General features: G+C 47.1%; 1 protein-coding gene across 1 annotated transcript in view; it reads left to right on the top strand.

Moving 5' to 3' along the window:
* The window catches only part of LOC146822325 (uncharacterized), a 670,174-nt gene that overhangs the window by 595,842 nt on the left and 53,440 nt on the right, over positions 1-20,892 (top strand). The window contains exon 11 of the mRNA XM_085610040.1: positions 8,875-9,021. Coding sequence (XP_085466166.1) covers positions 8,875-9,021 — 147 coding nt within the window. The remainder of the gene's footprint in view (positions 1-8,874; positions 9,022-20,892) is intronic.

Here is a 20,892-nt window from a genome sequence, read left to right as displayed (position 1 = left end):
ACACGGCTCCGCTCGCGACTCCACTGACGTCACCGGCTCCATAAGAAGACCTCCTCGGCGTGATGACGTCAGTTCCCTTTTTTCCGCGCCGACGACGCCAACGGATTTCGGGAATCGTTACTGGTAGCTTTACCTGTTACTTTGTGTTTATTCCGAAGTTTCTCTGTCTTTCTTCGAGAATGTCGGCAAGGAAGTCTGGTTTCAAGCCTTGCCATGAATGTGGCAAACACATGTCCATCACTGACCCGCATGACGACTGCGTTTGGTGTTTGTCATCGGACCACGATGTTGAAGGATGTTCGTGTTGCAGGAAGATGAGTTCAAAGGCTCTTAAGGAAAGAGAGGCAAAGCTCTTTATCGCCCGGATGAAGAGAAAGGAGAAAAGAGGTAGAAGAAGATCCAGGTCGAGGTCGAGGTCGGCTTCCAAGTCGACGTCGGGACATGCTTCAAAGAGCAAGAAGCATAAGAAGAAAAGGAGGCATTCGTCTCATCACAAGGCCTCGACGTCGAAGTCTAAATCGCCTGCTCGGCGTCGGAGGGAGTCAGTGTCTCCTTCTCCTGTTCCGGCTTCGCCTCCCGTTCCATCTTCTCCTGTGTTTTCTCCGGCTCCGGCTGATTCGCCGGTGCCGGCGTCCTCTCCGGCGCCGATGGCTTCTCCAGGTCCTGCAGGTCCTTCGGCTCCGTCTCCGACTCCGGCCCAGGATGAGGATGATCAGGCTCCGGGTGAGTCTGTGACGCCGCAAGTTCCACCGTCGGCGCCGGCAGGCCCGAGTCCGGTGTTACCTGACCAGTATCCAGCTTTCCCTAATCCAGGTCAGGACCCCTCGCAGTATCTCAATGCGATGTATGGGGTGTTCTCACGGGCCATGTATTCCTCTGGTGCACCTATGGGTCCGATGGGTCCGATGGCTTTTAATCTGGGAGTGCCGCAGGTTTATCCTCAAGCACCGTTTATGCCTTTCTTCCCAGCGACGCCGTCTTGGCAGATGCCGGCGCCGAAAACATCGACGCCGCTTCCCTCTTCACCGGCGCCGACTCGACCTCGTTCGACGCCGGCTGCTCCAGCTGATCCGCGTTCGACGCCTCTGCCGGCGCCGTCGGATTCGATCACGGCGCCGCCGACGCCGCAGGTGCGGATCCGTTCCAGGAGAGAGGCGCAGAGAGTGCTGGAGGAGAGGAGCTATCTTATGGATGAGGCTGAAGAGGGAGAATTGGTCGAATCCGATGAGGTGTTTGACGAATTGAAGGAGGCAAGTGGGTTGGATTTGTCTCCGGAGTGGGAGATCACTCCTCCTTCAGATGAACCTTCTAAAGACGCGGCTCCTTATCATGCTGTAATAAGAAAGGCTGCAGAGTTGTTGGACCTTCAATTGCCATCTGTTGAGTTCAAGTCTAATATCTTGACTGAGGTGTTGCACTCTCCTACTGCGGTGTCAGAGCCGCTGTTGCCTTTTAATGAAGCAATATTGGAGCCTGTGTTGGATGTGTGGCGCAAGCGTTTTTCGGCTCCTGCGGTGTCCAAGGTGGTTGCAAGGAGATATAGGGTGGCTCCGGGGGATCCTGAGTTTTTGTCGTCACACCCTTCACCTGAAAGTCTGGTCGTTCAGGCTGCTTGTTCTGGACGTTCAAAAGGTGCGTTTCCTCAGGTCCCAGGGGACAGAGAGGCCAAGAAGGTGGACCAATCGGCCAAGAAAGTCTTTTCTTCAGCCAGTATGGCTTTAAAGTCTTCTAATGCGACTTGTTTATTGGGGCGCTATATCCATGCGCTTATGGATTCAGCTAAAAAGTTGGCACCGAAGCTGTCGGAGGTGGATAGGGCAGGCTTCAGTGAAGTACTGTCGGATGCCCAGGCGGCTGCTCGCCAGGTTATACAGAGTGGCTTGGATACAGCAGACTCAGTTGCCAGGGTCATGGGGTCTTCAGTTGCCACCAGGAGGGGAGCATGGCTTAAGTCCTCCGAATTTTCTTCGGATGTCCAGTCGACCTTGTTGGACTTACCTTTTGATGGGTCTGGTCTGTTCGGGAAGAAGGCTGATGCTGCTCTCGAGCGCTTCAAAGAGAGTAAGGCTACGGCTAGGTCGTTGGGCCTTCAATCCCAGCCGAGAGGTACTTTCAAGAGGTACAGAGGTTTTGGAAGGGCGAGTTTTCGTTCTTATAGACCAGCCCAGCAGCAGCAGCAGCAGCAGCAGCAGCAAAGCTCCAAGGGATATAGAGGAAGGCTTAGAGGTCGCTCACGTGGCCGTCAACTCTCCTCCTCCTCTTCCTCTTCCTCAGCCCCTCCCACCACCGCAAAACAGCCCTAGATTCGACATTCCGGATCATGCTGGTCCTGTGGGGGGCCGGCTTACCCATTTTCTACAAGATTGGGAATCGGTTACTACAGACCTTTGGGTTCTGGATCTTGTAGAAAATGGGTACGCCCTTCCCTTTCGGGAATTCCCTCCAGTTTACCCTCCTTGCCAAGGTGCTTGCTCGGAGGACCACCGTCTTCTCCTGCAGGAAGAAGTCCTGAAGTTGTTTCAGAAAGGGGCGATAGAGGTGGTTCCGGAGCAGGAGAGGGGTCAGGGATGCTACTCCCGGTATTTTCTGATCCCGAAGAAGGACGGCAGATTGCGTCCGATACTAGACCTCAGAATCCTGAACTTTTACCTGAAACAGGAAAAGTTCAAGATGCTCACCCTTGCGCAGGTTCTTCAGGCGCTGAATCAGGAGGACTGGATGGTGTCGCTCGACTTGCAGGATGCGTATTTTCACATCCCCATTCTGAAGTCGCACAGGAAGTATCTCCGTTTCACGGTAGGGTCGCAACATTATCAGTTTGCGGTCCTTCCGTTTGGTCTTACTTCGGCACCTCGAGTCTTCACAAAGGTGATGGCAGTGGTGGCAGCCCATCTCAGAAGATCGGGAATTTCGGTTTTCCCTTATTTGGACGACTGGCTGATCAAGGCGGAGTCGTCGGAGAAGGTGCTGTGTCATCTGCAGGATACAACTCGGCTGTTGTACAGATTGTGTTTTTCGATCAACGTGCCCAAATCTCACCTGGTGCCCTCTCAGCGCAACCTGTTCATAGGTGCGGTACTGGACACTACTGTGTGTCGAGCATTCCCTCCTCCTCAAAGGATTCTCGACATACAGGAAATGATTCCTTTGTTTTTCAGCGGAGCGGTTGTTCCAGTTCTGAAGGTCCTTCGCCTGCTCGGTCTGTTCGCTTCCTGCATACTGTTGGTCAACCATGCACGCTGGCACATGAGGGCGCTCCAGTGGTGCCTCCGCAAGCAGTGGTATCAGCACAAGGGAGATCTCAGGGAGTCTGTGAGGATCTCCAGAGAAGCTGCAGCGGAGATGTCTTGGTGGAGCGTGGAGGGCAATCTGTCCCAAGGGAAGCCCTTCCATCTACCTCCATCGGTGGCCACGGTGATAACGGATGCATCCACCTTAGGGTGGGGTGCTCATCTGGGGGATCTGGAGATCAAGGGTCTTTGGTCTCCAGAGGAAAGGTTGCTTCACATCAACCTTCTGGAGTTACGGGCGATACGCTTGGCGCTCAAGGCCTTCCTCCCTTCCCTTCGCGGTCAGTCTGTTCAGGTTCTGACGGACAACACTACCGCGATGTGGTATATAAACAAGCAGGGAGGAGTGGGGTCTCTTTGTCTGTGCAGAGAGGCCCTGCGTCTATGGTCCTGGGCTCAGGACCATCGGATTTGTCTGATGGCAAATCATCTGGCCGGGGTGCTGAACGTTCGTGCGGACAGTCTCAGTCGGCAGTTCTCTGCCGACCACGAGTGGAGGCTCCATCCGGAGGTAGTTCGTCACGTCTTTCGGACGTGGGGAACTCCTCGGGTGGATCTGTTTGCCACTTTCGAGAACGCGCACTGCCTGTCATTCTGCAGTCTCCAGTATCCGATGCAGGGGGCGTTGGGAGACGCGTTTCAGTTGAGTTGGGGCTCACGACTCCTTTACGCGTTTCCTCCCATACCCTTGATTCCTCGGGTTCTGAGGAAGGTTCGCCAAGACCGGGCCCAAGTTATATTGATCGCCCCGGATTGGCCAAGAAGGGTGTGGTACACAGATCTTCTCCACCTCTCCTCGTGCCCTCCGCTCCGTCTCCCTCTGAGGGCAGACCTCCTCTCGCAGTCGGAGGGGCAGGTTCTACACCCCCACCTCCGGAGCTTACACCTTCATGCCTGGAGATTGAACGGGGCAACCTGAATTCTTTCTCTCTCCCGCCAGATGTGGTGGATGTTATTTTATCGGCCAGGCGACACTCCACCAAATCCATATACTCCTATAGGTGGTCTAAGTTCGTTCTCTGGTGTGGAGAGAGGTCGATTGATCCCTTGAAGGCTCGTTTGTCTAACATTCTGCAGTTTGCTCTTTCTCTTGCCCAGCAAGGCTTTGCTGTGGCCACTGTAAAGGGATATTTATCGGCTTTGTCGGCTTTCCTATGCCTGCCGGATCAGCCGTCCTTATTTAAGTCACCTATTGTGCTTAGGTTTCTCAAGGGCCTTACGAATAAATTTCCTCCTACTCCCTTTATTGTACCTCAGTGGGACTTAAACCTTGTACTGACTTATCTTATGGGTTCTCCTTTCGAGCCCTTACATAAGTGTCCCTTGAGACTGTTGTCTTTTAAGACGGTTTTCCTCGTTGCAATCACCTCGGCAAGGAGAGTAAGTGAGCTTCAAGCTCTTAGTTCAAAACCCCCATTCTTGACTGTGCATGCTGAACGAATGGTTCTCCGGACCAGGGCTGCGTTTTTGCCTAAGGTGGTAACTTCCTTCCATCTGGGGCAGTCCATTACCCTTCCTACCTTTTATCCTCCCCCTCACCCTTCCAAGGAGGAGGAGAGACTTCACCGCTTGGACCCTAAGAGGGCGGTGAGCTTTCACCTGGACAGGACTAAGGACTACAGGATTGATGACCAGCTCTTTGTGGGCTTTGCTGGCTGCAGAAAGGGTCGTGCGGTGCACAAGCGCACCCTTTCAAGATGGATTGTGCTATGCATCAAGATCTGCTACTCCCTAGCTGGTAAGGAGCCTCCGGAGGGTTTAAGAGCTCATTCCACTAGAGCAAAGTCTTCTACCTCTGCTTTGTCTAGGGGTGTTCCTGTGGAGGACATTTGTAGGGCGGCAACTTGGGCCTCCCTTCACACCTTTGCAAAACATTATTGTTTAGATTCTGAGGTGAGGAGGGACGGACATTTTGCCCGTTCCGTCCTTCAGGATTTTCTGGTATAGGGGGATGGACACCCTCCTCCGGGAGCGGGGACTGCTGTGGAATCTATTCACAAGGTGAGGAATCCACTGGCAGATGTATCCATCAGAAGAACAAGTTACTTACCATCGGTAACGCTTTTTCTGGTGGATACAGTATCTGCCTGTGGATTCCTCACTGACCCACCCGCCTCCCCGTTGTCCATCCTTCTATTCCAGTGTCTCTATGACGGTAGTTCTATTAATGTTTTCAAATGTATTTATGACTGTCAAGGACATTGGGTTATTTCTAGTGCTTTGATGTTTCTTTTCCACACTGTGTGTGTTGATATGCATATTGTGTACTGTGTATGCTGTTTATGTACATATTGCTGTCAGTCCGTCCGTGTGCCTCGAAGGCACGGAAAAAAGGGGCGGAACTGACGTCATCACGCCGAGGAGGTCTTCTTATGGAGCCGGTGACGTCAGTGGAGTCGCGAGCGGAGCCGTGTCTCTGTGACGTCATCTTCGACCCCATCGGCGTGGACTGCTACAAAAGTTTCCGAATGTTGCTGGCGCAGGGGATATTCACAAGGTGAGGAATCCACAGGCAGATACTGTATCCACCAGAAAAAGCGTTACCGAAGGTAAGTAACTTGTTCTTCTGGACTGCATGGGACTAGAACCTTTGATAATTCCTCCACTGCACGCAGCAGCATACAGGGAAAAGGATTCACCTGTATTCCCTTCATGGATACTGAAGTATCATGCAGAAATATCTAACAGAATCATCTATGATACGCTGGGCAGGCGCTTAATCAACCCGTCTATTAATTATTTTGGTCTGGCTGTGAGATGCTTTATTTTCAATTATATCACTGGGTGACATTAATCGTTTTTCAGTTTCAAGAACTTACAAACGTTTATATTTTCAGTTTGCTCTTGGCAACAATCTCTTATTGCAGGGCAACTTCTTCTGCTACACGTTCATTTGCAGCGTTTTTCAAAAGCGATATATTTTGCTTAGAAAATGACAACAAAAAGAAAACATGCAGTATTTTTCCTGCTTCAAGTCGTATTCCTGTACATTTCTTTTCTGTTATTTTTTTTTAAAGATTTTAATTCATTTGTATGGTCCCAACAGCGAAGCAGTGATTTTTGGGGATTATTTAATAGGATGACGCAAAGTGACGCAAAGCACTTTGCTAATGTTAATGTTAAGTGGCATTTGTATAGCGCATAATCACCAACGGCCTCTTAGCGCTTATGAGAGAATTACAAAACCATACCAGCAGTTACTTATCACCGAGTCCACCCGATCAGAGCTCATGTTGTCCCCGGGCCTGGGTGAACAAGAAGGTCTTTAGTTTTTTTCCTAAATGGAAGGAGAGTGGCTTCCCTGCGCAGACTCTCCGGCAACTTATTCCAGAGCTGACAAAGCTTGTCCGCCCATGGTGACTTTGTCAAACCGTGGATAGGTCAGCAGGCCACAACCAGGCACATATCCCCTTAGGCGGTCCTTAATGTGTTCTGGCGCCAGACCAAAAAGAGCTTTGTGTGTAATACGTAGGCCCTTAAACCTGGCCCTCTGCTTAAGTGGGAACCAGTGACGCTGATGCAGTAGTGGAGTGGCATGTGCACGTCTTGAGAGCTTAAAAAATAATCTCGCTGAGTCATTCATTACTAATTGCAGCTTGCCTAGCAGCTTGTCAGACAGCCCCAATGTATAGTGTGTTGCAGTAGTCCAGTTGCGACACAATCAGGAGTTGAAAGCGATAGTAGGGGTACCAGTTTCCTGAGTTGCCTCAACAGGCCCACACAAGTCCCTACCACAGTGGTCACTTGATTTGACAGTGTAAGCTTGGCATCTAACTAAATGTACAGTCTCTTCAAAACAGGTACTGGTGTGGGTGTAGTACTAAGTCTGGGCGGTGAACTCTGCTCCGCTCGTGGAGCTTGCGGTGTTTTCTGCACTCCGCTTTACGCGGCGCTCGGGGAGTTCCAAAAAGCTCTGCTTTGCGAAGGGGAGAAGAGTTTTTTTCCTCACTCGCATTCATCAACCTCAAGTTGGTGAGCGCGAGCAAGGAAAATCCACCTCCCAGAGAGATTTTTCCTCGTTTGCGATCGTCAAAATCAAGTTGGCAATCGCGAACGTGGAAAATCAACCTCCCTGTGAGATTTTTCAACGGGTGCAGTCAGATTTCTCATTGCGAGTGGTCGCGTATGCTCGCGACCCCTAGCTTGAGAAACTGTCTGTTCGCGTTGAAACAGCTGCTGTTCAAGTAAAAATCTACTCGAGCGGCAGAAAGGAAGCAGCGCCCACTTGCACTGTGCGGTGCGCTGTTTGCGATGATTGAAGAGTGCGGACAAGCATTTGGCACTGAAAACCATTGCGTACAACATTCATCTAACGCACTCTGCCCCATGCGGAGCTTCACGTAGCACGGCAGAGTTTTTTTAAAACTCTGCCTAGGCTTATGTAGTACCCAGCTCTTGTGGCCATAGAAGATTAGACCAGGGATTACCTTCCGTGGTGATCACTAGTACTTTGGTCTTATCTGGGTTTACTCTAAGTGAGTTGGCAGACATCCAGTTCATTGTAAACCTAAGGATGTTCTGTACACGGGACTGCACTTGAAGAGAGCTGTCGATCCGGAGGGTCAATTGAGTGTCATCTGTGTGGTTGAACATACGACAGTCCATCTGTGCCAAAGTCGCCACCAGTGGCTGGAGGTAGATGTTAAGAAAGTAGTGGGGACAGTGCAGATCCCTGTGGAACTCCACACAACAGTGCACCTTTACTGGACTTACAGCCCCCTAGCTGATCCTTTTGGGTCTGGCCCTTCAAGAAGGAGGAAATCCATTGATACGCCACACCAGAGATTCCCAGATTCTGAATCCAAACCAACAGTGTGCATGGTTCGCCGTGTTGAACACAGCTGTTAGGTCCAGCAGGATCAGTGCAGAGGGCTTCTTCTTGTAGGCCTCAAGCCTTAGCTCGTCCAGCACTGCTAACATCACCAGCTCTGTACTGTGGTGGGCCCTAAAACCTGCCTGTCACACATGAAGCAACTGATTTTCCTCTATGAACAGGGAGATGGTTCTGAGCACATGTTGTTCCACTATTTTGCCCAGGATGGTGAGCCTAGATATAGGTTGATAATTCTTCAGGTTATTAATGTCTGCCCCTGCTTTCTTCAGCAACAGGGTTACCATAGCTCACTTGAGATTGAGTGGAACCTTTCCAGTTGTCAGGGATTGGTTAATCAAGGAGATCAGATCCCTCCCCTGCACAGGGAGAATCATATTAAATACCCTTGGTGGGCAGGGATCATCTGGTGACTCAGACTTAACTCTGGCCATAATGCAAGATAAAGAGTCTAGGTCCAGCGTCGGAAATATGAAGAGCTTTTAGCCCTGAGCGATCAGTGGTTCTTCCACTGAAAGGGGGCATGGACTGATAAGGGTGTTACTTATAGCCATTAAAATTTAGAAAGAAAGTCTGTATCTTATTACAATCCTCTGAATTGTCAGTAGACTTCCCAGTAGTTTGTCTCTGTAAAACACTTACCATTCTAAAACCCTGAAGACACAACACAAAATAGAGCAAAACCCCTCGAGCGCCTGTGCAGCCATTAGAAAATAACTGCCATTTTGTTAATTGAAACTTTTTCTGTTACAGACAAAGAGGGCTTGTGTCCCCATGAAGACGATACCATAAGATGTACCTACCCATTAAGGTCCGACGAGTGCCTAAGTGACGGCAACTGTCCTAAAGAGGAAAAGTGCTGCGGTGCCTGTGCCAAAAAGTGCACCAAACCTCAGCAAGGTATGTGGGTAATCTCCTGGCCTACTGCATCTAGGCTTTCCTGTTTTCAGTTTCTATTTTTGGTATATTCTGGTGGGGTTTTTTCTGTGTTTTCAATACCCTAAAAAACAGTAGTTATCAGTGGTTACACATTTTGGCGCCATTAAAAACAACACAAACAGTGTTTTTCCGGTGTTTATGGAATGTTTTGCTTTTATTATTGCTTGCTTTCTGCACTGATAGTGCATGTGTATAGACTGTGTACGTACACGGAAAAAGAGGTGCGAATACATTTCTACAAATCAAACTTATTGTAGTACATCATACAATACTTAGTGAGTCTTTGGTCATGTGTGCTCGCTCTTTCTTCCCAATGAAAACGTTAATCTGTGAAAAGGCCCTCTCAACATTGGCACTTGAGATGGGCAACACCAAAACAGCCAGTACACAATTTGCCAACTCTGGCCACTGACATAGCTTTCCATGCCAATACTGGTGCACCTAAACATTTTGATTCTCTAGGACAGGTTCTTCAATATATGCGTTGAACAGAGTGCACTTGCCCTCAGTTATTGAAGCAGTCAAAAATTAAGATGTTATACAGAAAAGGTGGCAGTGGTTTTAAACAGTGCAGTCAGCACCTCTGTTATGTTTGCAAATGTAAACACTCAATATGTTTTATGGCGTGCTCGATGCAAATATTGTGCCACCCACAATATTACTTAGTACATGGTGAAAGATCCTCCAAGCACATAAATTGTAGAAATTCAAACAGCAGAGCACAGCACATTTAAAAGTTCAAACTGACTGGCAAACGTTCAGCAAACAATTTATTTCCAAATGAAGAGCAATAGGTAAAGCACAATCTTGATCATAGGTGGATCATTTAACAAATTGTTGACACGTAGATAAAGCAAATGAACAGCCGACACATGTTTCGTCGTTATACAACTTTTTCAAGGCTCAAGCGCAAAATTCAGCAATATGCGAAATCAGCAAAACCATTGTCATCACAGTCTGTGTAATGAATTCAAAATGCTACTCGATTCCAATTAAGGTCATATTGCTAAAAAGTGCCCAGATAGTCACCAGTGCAAGCGAGTAAGCCAAAAAACCTTGTGTTAGACGAGTAAGAGCCAAAGTCCCAAGCCCCCAGGAAGTCAATAATCTTCCTTCACAATCCCAACTAGCGTGGCTCCCCGCCCGCATTCAAGTCTAACACAATGTGGTTTTTTGGCTTACTCGTTTTCTAAAAATGAAGAAGTACCTTTCAAAATATGGAGAAAATTCCCGTTTATGGAAGGGGTCTAGAACCTGTACAGAGTCCCTCAGTGAGGCCTAATTGACTTTAAATGCCATGGTTGGTGAAGGGAATTTCTAGGCATTGTTGCAAGCCATTTCTCATGCACCGTAAAATAACATTTCATGAATTGTTCCTAAACATTTTTTTGCTTACCAAGTGGCAAGAACTCTAACATGGAACATGTTGCAGTGCCAAAGTCACTGAAAGTGTCGCCCAGCCTACTCTCAAGGAGATGTTTCACATTTACAACAATTACACTGAACACTTGGTAGACAAGGGTGTTTGCAGTCTCTAGTTTTTTTTATTAATTTTCACTACAGTAGACATGTTTTCCTGTAAGAATGCAGTAGAGTGTACTTTTTTCACATCACTATCAAAATGTGCCCAAAGATCCTCACATTTCTTGCCTTTGGCATCATAACTAAGCAAAAATTCTGTAAACGGTCACCACATGGATAATGTAGCATTCAAGGCCTCTAGGACAGAGAACCAGCAGCTAAATGATATGTTTGGATTACTCTGCTTTAATGCCATACGAAGCACAAAATGAGAAATATTTGCATTTTAGTTCCTGTGCATAATGAAACAGTGCACCAGAATGGACTAAAAAGTCAATAGCATTCTTCATTATTCTGAAGATTGTAAAGATGCTTTCAGCATACCATCCAGCAAGTGGCAAAAATCTCTTACAGGGAAGCACTTCAGCTCAGGTATTGATTTTGACAGGTTATCACACACATTTTTCATATACATAGCTGAATTACTGCAAATACAATAAGTATCACTCCAATCTTTGTTAAGCTTGGTAAGAACTTTTTGCAGCAGCATTCCAAGTGACTCTGCGTTATTGTTTTCCAAACGTCTAGTGTCATGTTTTCACCACTATCTCAGATGCTTGCTGACAGCACGCTGTTCACATATACCTATCACTACACATTGCATTGAATGTTTTAAGCCTGGGGTGTTTGGCAACGCACCTACTATCAGTACTGACTTGCTAGAAATGGGGGCTGATGTATCAAAGGGTTTCACCCATGCTCTCTCTGTGGGTAAGTGTGATGATACATATTGGGAACGATTCTTATGAAACCAGGCATTTTACCTATCAGTGAGCGAATCAAACGTAGCCAAAATATCAAATATGATGTAGATATTTCCGGATTCTCTACAGTTTATAAAATAATCAAATAAGACCTAAAACATGCTTCTAAACCCTGCATCTTTAGACCAAAGACCATAAAACTGAACAAGGCAAAGGGAAAAAGAAACAATATTTTAGTGACATCCCTAAACAACAAAATTCAAGCAGAATTATGCTAGCCCAGTCTTTCTTGCTACTGCTTTGCATAACAAAGTTACATTGTATTGGCCCCTTCAGAAATAAATAAAAATGCCTCTTTCATTCATCTTTTCCTTTCTTTGAATGGCATTTAGTTTGTGGTTGCGAAGATGTTTTTTCAGTGTTTATATGTTTACTCTTGTGGCGGGCTAGTTTCCTTCTGGTGGGGTTTTATCAGTTATTATAGGTTTAAACCTAAAACAGGATAGCCTATGCATAACATAATGTCCTCATATCTAAGCGTTCAGTTGTTCATAACTCACAGGTGAAACCAATCACATACAAGATAAACCTACCATATGAATATAAGCATGCAAACATTAATCACAAAGCGGGGGACTAGGAGCAAGATAAAGGTCCAGTAGCGGTGCTCCTAAATTTGAATGCTCTGTGTAATCAATGTGGGTAATTGTTCCTACGTGAAAAAAGCAAGAGAAGGGCGAAGAAGTAACTGGATGGAATCTATGGTTTGGAGGGAGTCTTCCTTATTTAGAAGTATTGCCCTCACACACCCATGTTGGTGTCATGCTTCATTATCAGGTCTTCCACGCCTCGTGGGGCAGGCACTGCAATGCCCCAAGGGCCCCATCAGAAGGATCTTTCTTGGAGATCTTTTATTGTATCAGCTGTGATGGTGTATGCGAGTGTGCGGAGCTCTCTACTAGAGGTGGAGTGTGATCTAAAATTACCTCAAGGAAATTCAATCAAACTTTATTCAAAGAGGACGAGGAGCAAAAGGTCTGATGATGAAGCATGACACCCACATGGGTGTGTGAGGGCAATACTTCCAAATAAGGAAGACTCCCCCCCCCCCAGAACCATTGTGAGAAGATGGTCTGGTATATGCTGTCCACTAATTAAAGTGGGCACCTTGCACCAGACTAAACAACGCTTATGTGGATTTAAGAGGTCAAAGGTAACCTTAGAAAGCTATCCAAGTGGTAGCTGTGGAGAGCAGCCTTCGGGCTTAGTCTTGAAGGAATGTTAAGCAGCTTGTTATACCAGAATGTAACCTTATAGTATTGGTTAAATTAAAGGAGAACCCCACAGTAATTATACAAATCTGTATTTATTAGTATAACACTATCTAGTACGACACACCATCTCCTACATGGAGATAATCACAAAGCACACAATACTTAAGCACAGAAATGACAGTAAATATCACTAATATACAGTGGGCCCCGGGGGGAGACAAAACCATATTCTAAGAAAGTGGTATAGGAACCACGATTAGAGTCAAGACAGCGTCAAGAGGACGTAGAATTGCTGGGACTTCAAGGAACCACCCAAGGTGCATAGTAGGTGTGCTGAAACAACCATTAGAAAGAAACAGATATAAATGATTAGAAGCACTAACAGAGTAAAAGGATAGTAGGTTTCTACCATCTTGCTAAAACAATGAATACAGGCAAGTATATAAAATACCTGACAGTAGAATGCGTACTCCTACGATGCGACCTTAACTAGATGTACCTAAGTGTATGTGGGTGTAAAAGCCAAGCATCCCTCTAGGATAAAGTACCCCATTACTTGAAGTGAGAGACTGTGGGACCCCATCTTGGTCTCAAGTTGGACACCCCGCAAGGGATGTTAGCTTGCAGGAACCTCAAAGTCTTATGTCAGTGTTTCGGCATGGAAGTCCTTTTCTCCTCTGACTACTACAGCAAGATATGGTGTTTATATACCCAAAGTGGTACCCTCAGGGGTTCTGTCTTGCTGTGTCATGTTGGACTTAGGATGACAGCAGGAATGACCCTTGTACATAGTCCTGCTGAGTTTCCAAGAGTACTCTTGCATAATGGATGAGGCTAGTTTTCAGGGAAAACCCTACGTCCTGCAAGCAGTATCGTAGCTAGGTGAAAGGTCAGACCCAAGAACCGTTAGGTAGTGTAATAGTAGGGGAGAATATAGGTGAAAGGTTAGGTGACTACCTGAGCCTATATTGGGTACCTATATGAAGCATAACACCGGGAACACCAGGAGCCCAATGAAGCTCACTTCTCCCACACCGGTTACCAGTGTGATGGTATGATTCCAATATGTTTGACACCAAACGCGATAGGGTTTCTTTTAGCCGTTTTAGAGTTGGTAATCACGCAATCTCATAATGGCACTCTATATGTCGTAAATGGATCTATCACTGACAACCTGGAAAATGGGCTCCGTAGGCTGCAGGGGTGTTCTGCTCTTGCAGTGGCACCCTCTCATCTAGAACCAAGCACCCTGCCCTCAGGATTGTAAAGGCCTGCTAGAGGGGTGACCAATAGGTTTTAAGTGCAGTGACCCTTTAGATATAGTAAACCTATATCTTAAGTAAGAGGTGCATGCACCAACTTACACAGGCTGCAAAGGCAAGCCTGTAGTTCCATTTTGTAGGGCCTCTCACTTGTGGCATTATACGTGCTTCAGCCCATTGGTGGCCTCTGGTGTACCTATGCCCTGGGGACATGGGTACTATATACTAGGGACTGACAAGGGTACCCCAATATCCAATATAGAGTGTATCTAGGTACATAACATAACAGTTTAGGGAGAAAGCAGATGAACTGGGGTCCTGACTAGCAGGATCCCAGTCAGACTATTCAAAAACAGTATTACAGTTAGCAAAAAGTGGAGGTAACCATTAGAAGCAGATCCTACTTTCCTACAACCATAGATTCCAACCAGTTACTTCTTCACCCTTTTCTAGCTTTTTGTAACTTAGTAACAAGTACCCACATTGATTGCATAAAAGCAAGTAAAGCCAGAAGCAAAATAGAGCTAGGTTTTATGTATTTTGCAGGTAGCTTTCTATGAGAAATGCTGTACATTGCATCAAAAAAACTATAATGGTACACTGGCAATTTGGCCAAACACATATAACTGGCTGGAGATTGAGAAAGAGATGTAAAGTATGACAATGCATGCCTATACTTAAATTTAAATACTTGCACATTCACATTATTCTCTGTTCCTCGGACAGCATGGCAAAGGTTGAGAAGACAGGCTGAAGGCCTGTTTGCACGTGGTAGTTGGGAGCCAATGAGGGGAGGCCTACCTACTGTTGGATGGGAGAACATATACTGTACACAACACAGAGATACCATTTGGGCTCTCCCCAGCGGCATAAATCCCCTTTATTTATACTCTCAGGCCCTCCCACCCGTTTGGATGCGTGCTTCTCATCACCGACTGTGTAGCGCCCATGCGGCTCACAACAGGAGTTTACAGTCAATATCAGTGTGAGCAGTGCAGTAGCTGAGCCTCAGACTGCCTTAACAGAATGTAGGATTTCGTGAGCTCCTTGTTGTTGTTTTAGGAACAGCCATCCAGCTTGATGTCAGTAGGGATGGGAAGCTGTAGCAAAGTCTCTAACTTTGTCAAGCAAGGGATATTGGGGCTTGCGGAGAAGGACACTGTTGCCTGCAGTCTGCACATAGACTCGTTAATGCATATTTTTGGATTAGGGCATTGACTGTGTGGGAAGGATGCTAAGAGGGTTCTGTTATTATTCAATGCTTGCATTGCCGTGTCGGTGGCTGAAGTTGATAGGAGCTGCATCCTCCGGATAAAGGGACTCAGCCATTCCTAGTAAAAGGAGATGTAGTAAGGGTGTCAAGAGGAAGAGGATAGATCCAAGAATAGCAGCCAGAGTCATCCATGGGGACAAGCCGTAGATATTTTTTTATTCAGAAGGTCATTGATCTTACAGTACATTTAATTGGAGCAGGAATACAAAAACAATGTTCATTATATAGTGAACAGCGGAATAAATATGTGAACTAATAGTTCAGAGAAAAAAATCATCAGTAGTGTAGGAAAGTAGAATCTGCTTTCATGGTCACTTTTTGCTGGTGTCATTATCTTTTACTAACTAGTCTGAATGTGATTCTGCTGCTAATTAGGACCCCAGTCTCTGTGGTTCTTGCATAAATTGGACATGGTGAGTACTTAGGTACACTCCAGATTGGCTACTGGTGTACCCTTGTAAGTCCATAATATATGGTACTAGGGTACCCAGGGCATAGGTACACCAAGGATCTCCTATGGGGTAAAGCATGTATTATGTCACCCATGAGAGAACACTCAAATTGTGACTACGGGTCTGCCATTGCAGCCTGTGTAAGCTGGTGCTAGCACCAATTACGACAGATCTAGGTATCCTTATATCTGAGGTCACTACACTTAAAACCTATAAGTCATCCCTAAGGCAGGCCTTTCAATCCTGAAGGCAGGGTGGTTGTTTCTTAGTGTGAGGGTGCCCCTGCATGAGCAGGACACGCCTACAACCTTCAGAGTCCATTCTCCCAGGTTGTAAGTGCTTCAGCCATTAAGATATATAGAGTGGCCATGCATCATTACGCAATGGCCATCTCTAAACGGGCTGTAACAAACCCTATTGTATTTGGTATCAAACATGTTGGAATCATACCCCCACACGGTGTGGAAGGTATGATTCCATGCACTGTAAAGCTCCTCCGAGAGGGCCTCAGTGCTTCTGGTACCAGTCTTCTAGACCCGGACAGCAAACTATGGCGGATGCCGACCAGAGGCACAATTCTGCCCTCCTGCTGCTGAGCCAAGCTCAAGCAGATGAGCCTGGACAATAGGTATCCTGTCACAGGGAGGTGTGATCGCCACCCAGACAGGATTGAGTGTATTGGGACAGTGTGGGGGCGCTTGACAGCACCACTCAGAGGAATTGAAGGGCACATTGGTGCCCTTCTTGCATACTCCAGTCCAAACAGGCTCCCGCTCTGGTGCGAAACTGAACAAAGGACATGGGAATATCTGTAGGAGAGTAGGATCTGCTTCTTATGGTTACCCCCACTTTTTGCTGATGTATCACTGTTTTCGACTTAGCCTGACTGGGATCCTGCTATCCTCGACCCCAGTCCAGCTGCTTTCTTCCTTAACTTGATTGCATGTACTTTAGGTACACTCCAGATTGGATACTGGGGTACCCTTATCAGTCCCTACTATATGGTACACCATGTATCTAGGGCATAGGTACCCCAGAGGCCTCCCAGTGGCTGCAGCATGTATTATGCCACCCCTGAGAGACCATTCAAACTGACACCACAGGTCTACTACCGCAGCCTTTGTAAGGTGATGCATGCACCCCCTACTTAGGGGAAGAGGTGTGGGGCCGCGGCCAGGGCGACTGACTCTGGAATCTGGGGATCACGGTTCGATCCCCGGCGCCGGGGGCAGATTAGCCTAGGACCATGTGACTCTGGGCAATAGCTTGCTTAATCTTCCTGACGGCCCCCAGCGCCTGGAGACCCTTACGGGTGATTGTTCGCGCTTTACAAATGTGGATTATTATTATTAGATATAGGTTCACTATATCTATTCTAAATCACTGCACATATAAACCTATCAGTCACCCCTATGGCAGGCCTTATCAATCCTGAAGGCAGGGTGCTGGGTTTTATGTGAGAGGGTGCACCTGCATGAGCAGAGCCCCTCTGCAGCCTTCGGAACCTATTTTCCGGGGTTGTTTGTGATGCAGCTAACCATATATATTTAAGCGCATTATAACCTTGCGGTAAATGTTAAATTTAAAACGGCTGTTTAGAAACATGTTGTGTTTTGTGTCAAACACCTTGGAATCATACCACCACATCAGTAACTGGTGTGGGAGGTATGATTTAACCCTTCCAGAGGGACACCCGGTACCAGCTTTCTCAACCTGGGCATCACAAAATGCCAGCCATAGACACGAGTCTGCCCTCCTGCTGCTGAGCCAAGCTCGAGCAGGAGAAGGCTTGACAATAGTTTCCTGTCACAGGGAGGTGTGACTACCTCCCAGACAGGATTTAGTGTATTGGGGCTGGGTGGGTGCACTCTGAGAGTTATTGAAGTCTGCACTGCGGGCCCCTTTGGTGTTCCTGTGCATAGTCCAGTTCAAACCGATTGCAGGAGCCATTGGCTCCTGCTCTGGCCCGAAACTGGGCAAAGGACATGGGTGTAGCCACCCCTCTGTCCAGACCCTCCCATAGGTGGGTCCCCAGAGTTTGTCCCACCCCTTCCTTGGGTATAAAGTAGTAACCCCTGGCTACAGGACTTTAGATTTTACCTGGACTAAACTCTGCTACAGAAACCAAGTACTTTGACGATCTACGCTTCGCTGGACGACTGACGAATCTCCCTTGGAGTAAAGGAGTTACTCTCCTGTAGCAGCAGGCACCCAAACCCATCTGACCAATTGCATCTCCCAAGCTCCTGAGGACTCCGAAGATTTCTGCAACATAGGAGGTGGGTTCCCGAGGTCTCTGAGATCGATCTGCTCTCTCAGCAATTCGGAGACCAGTATCCCTCGTGGGGACCGTGCAACCCAAACCCCTGTGCACCGTGTACTTTTGCAGCAGCATATGCTTTTCGGCAATCCCTGCTTTGGGCTACTTGTAGTTCTGACCCCGAGCCGTATTTCCACTGAAGATTTCCGACCTACACTCCACGAGTGTTCCATGGGCAGGTATTTCTTGATTCAGCTCGAGGTCCCTTCATGATCCCTGATCCGTTGGCCTTTGGGTCCCTGTGAAGGTAACTTTGACTTTCTATGGGCTTCCCTGGTTGCTCCAGAAGTGCCCTGACTCTTCAGTGCCTGGAGAGTCTCCAGGACCTTGCTGGTCCTCACCGAAGCTTATTTCCTCTGTCCGCATGGGTTGCAGCTGCCAAGGCTTGTTCGTGTTCAGTCCGGACACTGACCCACCCAGCACTCAACATCCATCGTGGACAGCTCACCTCTGGACTTTGGTTGATGTCTCCTGGTCCCCGTGGCTGCAGAGTCAAGCATCCCATCTTCTCACCTGAAGCACCCGACATCAGTGAGCATTCATCTATCGTGCCCCTGGTCACTCTGAAGTGACCCAGACTCTGTCCCCTCTGCTTTCAAGTTCTTCTCACCTCGGATCCAGGCTTGGATTCCAACGGACACTTTTCATCTTCCCGGCAACAGCACTTCTTCGCATCACGCCATTGAAAACGAAGAAGGTTTCTGACACCACTTGACCCCTATGCAACCGGCTCCTCTGGGATAGGTAACACGTGTATCTCGGTACTCTCCAGGGTGCTGGCCTTCGAACCTTCTATGTTCCAAGGGGTTTGCTTACAGTCCTCTCCGAAGTGTCCTTAAACTCTAAAATTCCAACCGCGACTTTCTCATAGGATTGTACGGAGCTCGCGCCTGTGTTCACACACTGCACCCGTCCTCCGTGGGTCCCCCTGTGTCACTACTTTGGGTGGTGCCTTGGGGTCCCATCGATTCTACATGCTCTAGGCACTGTGTCTAGTTAAGTCCTGGTTATACCACTTTCTTAGTATATGGTTCGGTCGCCCGCTGTGTATTGTGCTATTTACTGTCGTTCTAGTGATTTAATATTGTGTGCTTTGTGCTCTAATCTCAGAAAGAGGTTAGTAGAGAGTGTTTAGTAATACAAACATATATTTTATATATCTCTTGTGTGGTTCTTCTTTCATTTGGTCATTCAGGAGCTTCTGATCTGGTAAAACAAGCTGCTTTACATTCCTTCGAGACTTAGCCTTAAGGCTGCTCTCCTTAGCTACCACTAGGATAGCTTTCAATAAAGGTTGTCTTTAACCTAATTATCAATAAGGGTTGTTTTGCCTGGTACATGGTGCCCACTTTAATTAGTGGTCAGCATATACCATGCCAACTTCTCACATTGGTGTGCAGCGGTTGGGATTCAAGCTTACTATTGTTTTACCAGATAAATCTCATTGAGTGATTAACTGAAAACCACTAAAGGTATTATGTACATATAAATCAAGACTAGAATAAGTAAGCTCTACTGAACTTGGAGTTGGGTAGTCAAGGGTCTAGCACACCCTTTCTCCAACTCAAGAGAGTTTAGTTACCACTAGGTTAGGTAGGTGCCTACACCACATAACACTAGTATGTCTTCTAGGCCAGAAGCCAGTGGCTCTCTGCCAACTAAGTATGACCATATCTCATTTCTGGAATTGAGAAATATGTGTGCATCTAGGAAACTGAGGACAGGGAGAAATGCAAGCACCCAACATCTCATAGAGGCGTTGCTCTTAGATGGCCTCAGAAAGAACACTTCTTTGATCTAGACTCAAATGCTGACCAGGAGGATCAAGTTGATTCTAACCTGGAAACTCCAACTCTTCCTTCAGGTGGGGGAGAAGGTCCCAGTCGCCCTCTCTTTACTCCACCAGGGAGAGTACACAGTTTACCAAGAAGATCCAGATCTCCTTCTCAGGAATCTAATCATTCTGGTGCCTTTGTAGAGACCTCTGCTTCTCATGAAAGGGACTCCTCTTATGAGAAGAAGTGTCAGTTACTTGAGTATGAGAGAACCAAACTCAGAATCAAGAGGGAACAACTGGCCTTAGACAGGGAATCCCCAGAGCTCCAGAGAGCTTCCAGAAGGTTGGGGCTAGAGCCCCATGGTGGCAGCAACAGTGTCCCTAGAGCTAGAGAATACACTCATGATCATTGGAACCTGAACAAGATAGTCCCTCCCTATCAGAGTGGGGATTACATCCACAAATGTATAACTGCATTAGAGAGGGCCTGTACAGAGGGTCCCTCAAGAGCAGTGGGCAGCTATCTTGTGGCTCTTCTTTGGAGGATGCTGATAATTACAAAGTCTTAAAGAGTGCTCTCATTGATGGGTTTGGATTAACCACTGAACAATACAGGATTAAGTTCAGAGACACCCAGAAGGCACACTCAGGTCTGGGTTGACTTTGTAGATTGTGCTACTAAGGATCTGGATGGCTGGTTACTTGGCATTAAAGTGTGTGATTTGAAAGGATTGTACACATTAATTATGAGGGTGCAGATCCTTAATAATTGTCCAAATCAGCTGTTGCATCAGTACCTGGTGGACTCTGTCTGACCTCTCCCCAAGAATTGGGTCAGAAGGCAGACAAATGGGTCAGAACCAGGGTGAAGCAGAACGTTCAGAACCAAGGTGGTGACTCCAAGAAGCAAGATTCTAAAACCTCAGATAAGGGTGGGGAGAAGGGTAAAGACCAGAAGTCTTCTCAAGGGCCCCAAAAGTCTTCATCTGGTGGGGATTCAGAATCAATCAAGAATAAAGGCAAGAAGAAACTATGATGTCATATCTGTAAAGAGAAGACACATTGGTCAAATGATGGTTCAAAGTCCAAGGATTGTACTCCAGTCATCACTGCCCCGAAGGCAACTGTTCCCCCTAGATCAGCTCAAAGTGGTGGTATGCAGAATAAGGGTGTAGTAGGGTTAACCCTG

This window comes from Triturus cristatus, chromosome 6, assembly GCF_964204655.1.
Source record: "Triturus cristatus chromosome 6, aTriCri1.1, whole genome shotgun sequence".
Classification (NCBI taxonomy): Eukaryota; Metazoa; Chordata; class Amphibia; order Caudata; family Salamandridae; genus Triturus; species Triturus cristatus.
The sequence above is the reverse complement of the archived record's forward strand: the minus strand, read 5'-3'. Positions and strand labels throughout refer to the sequence as shown.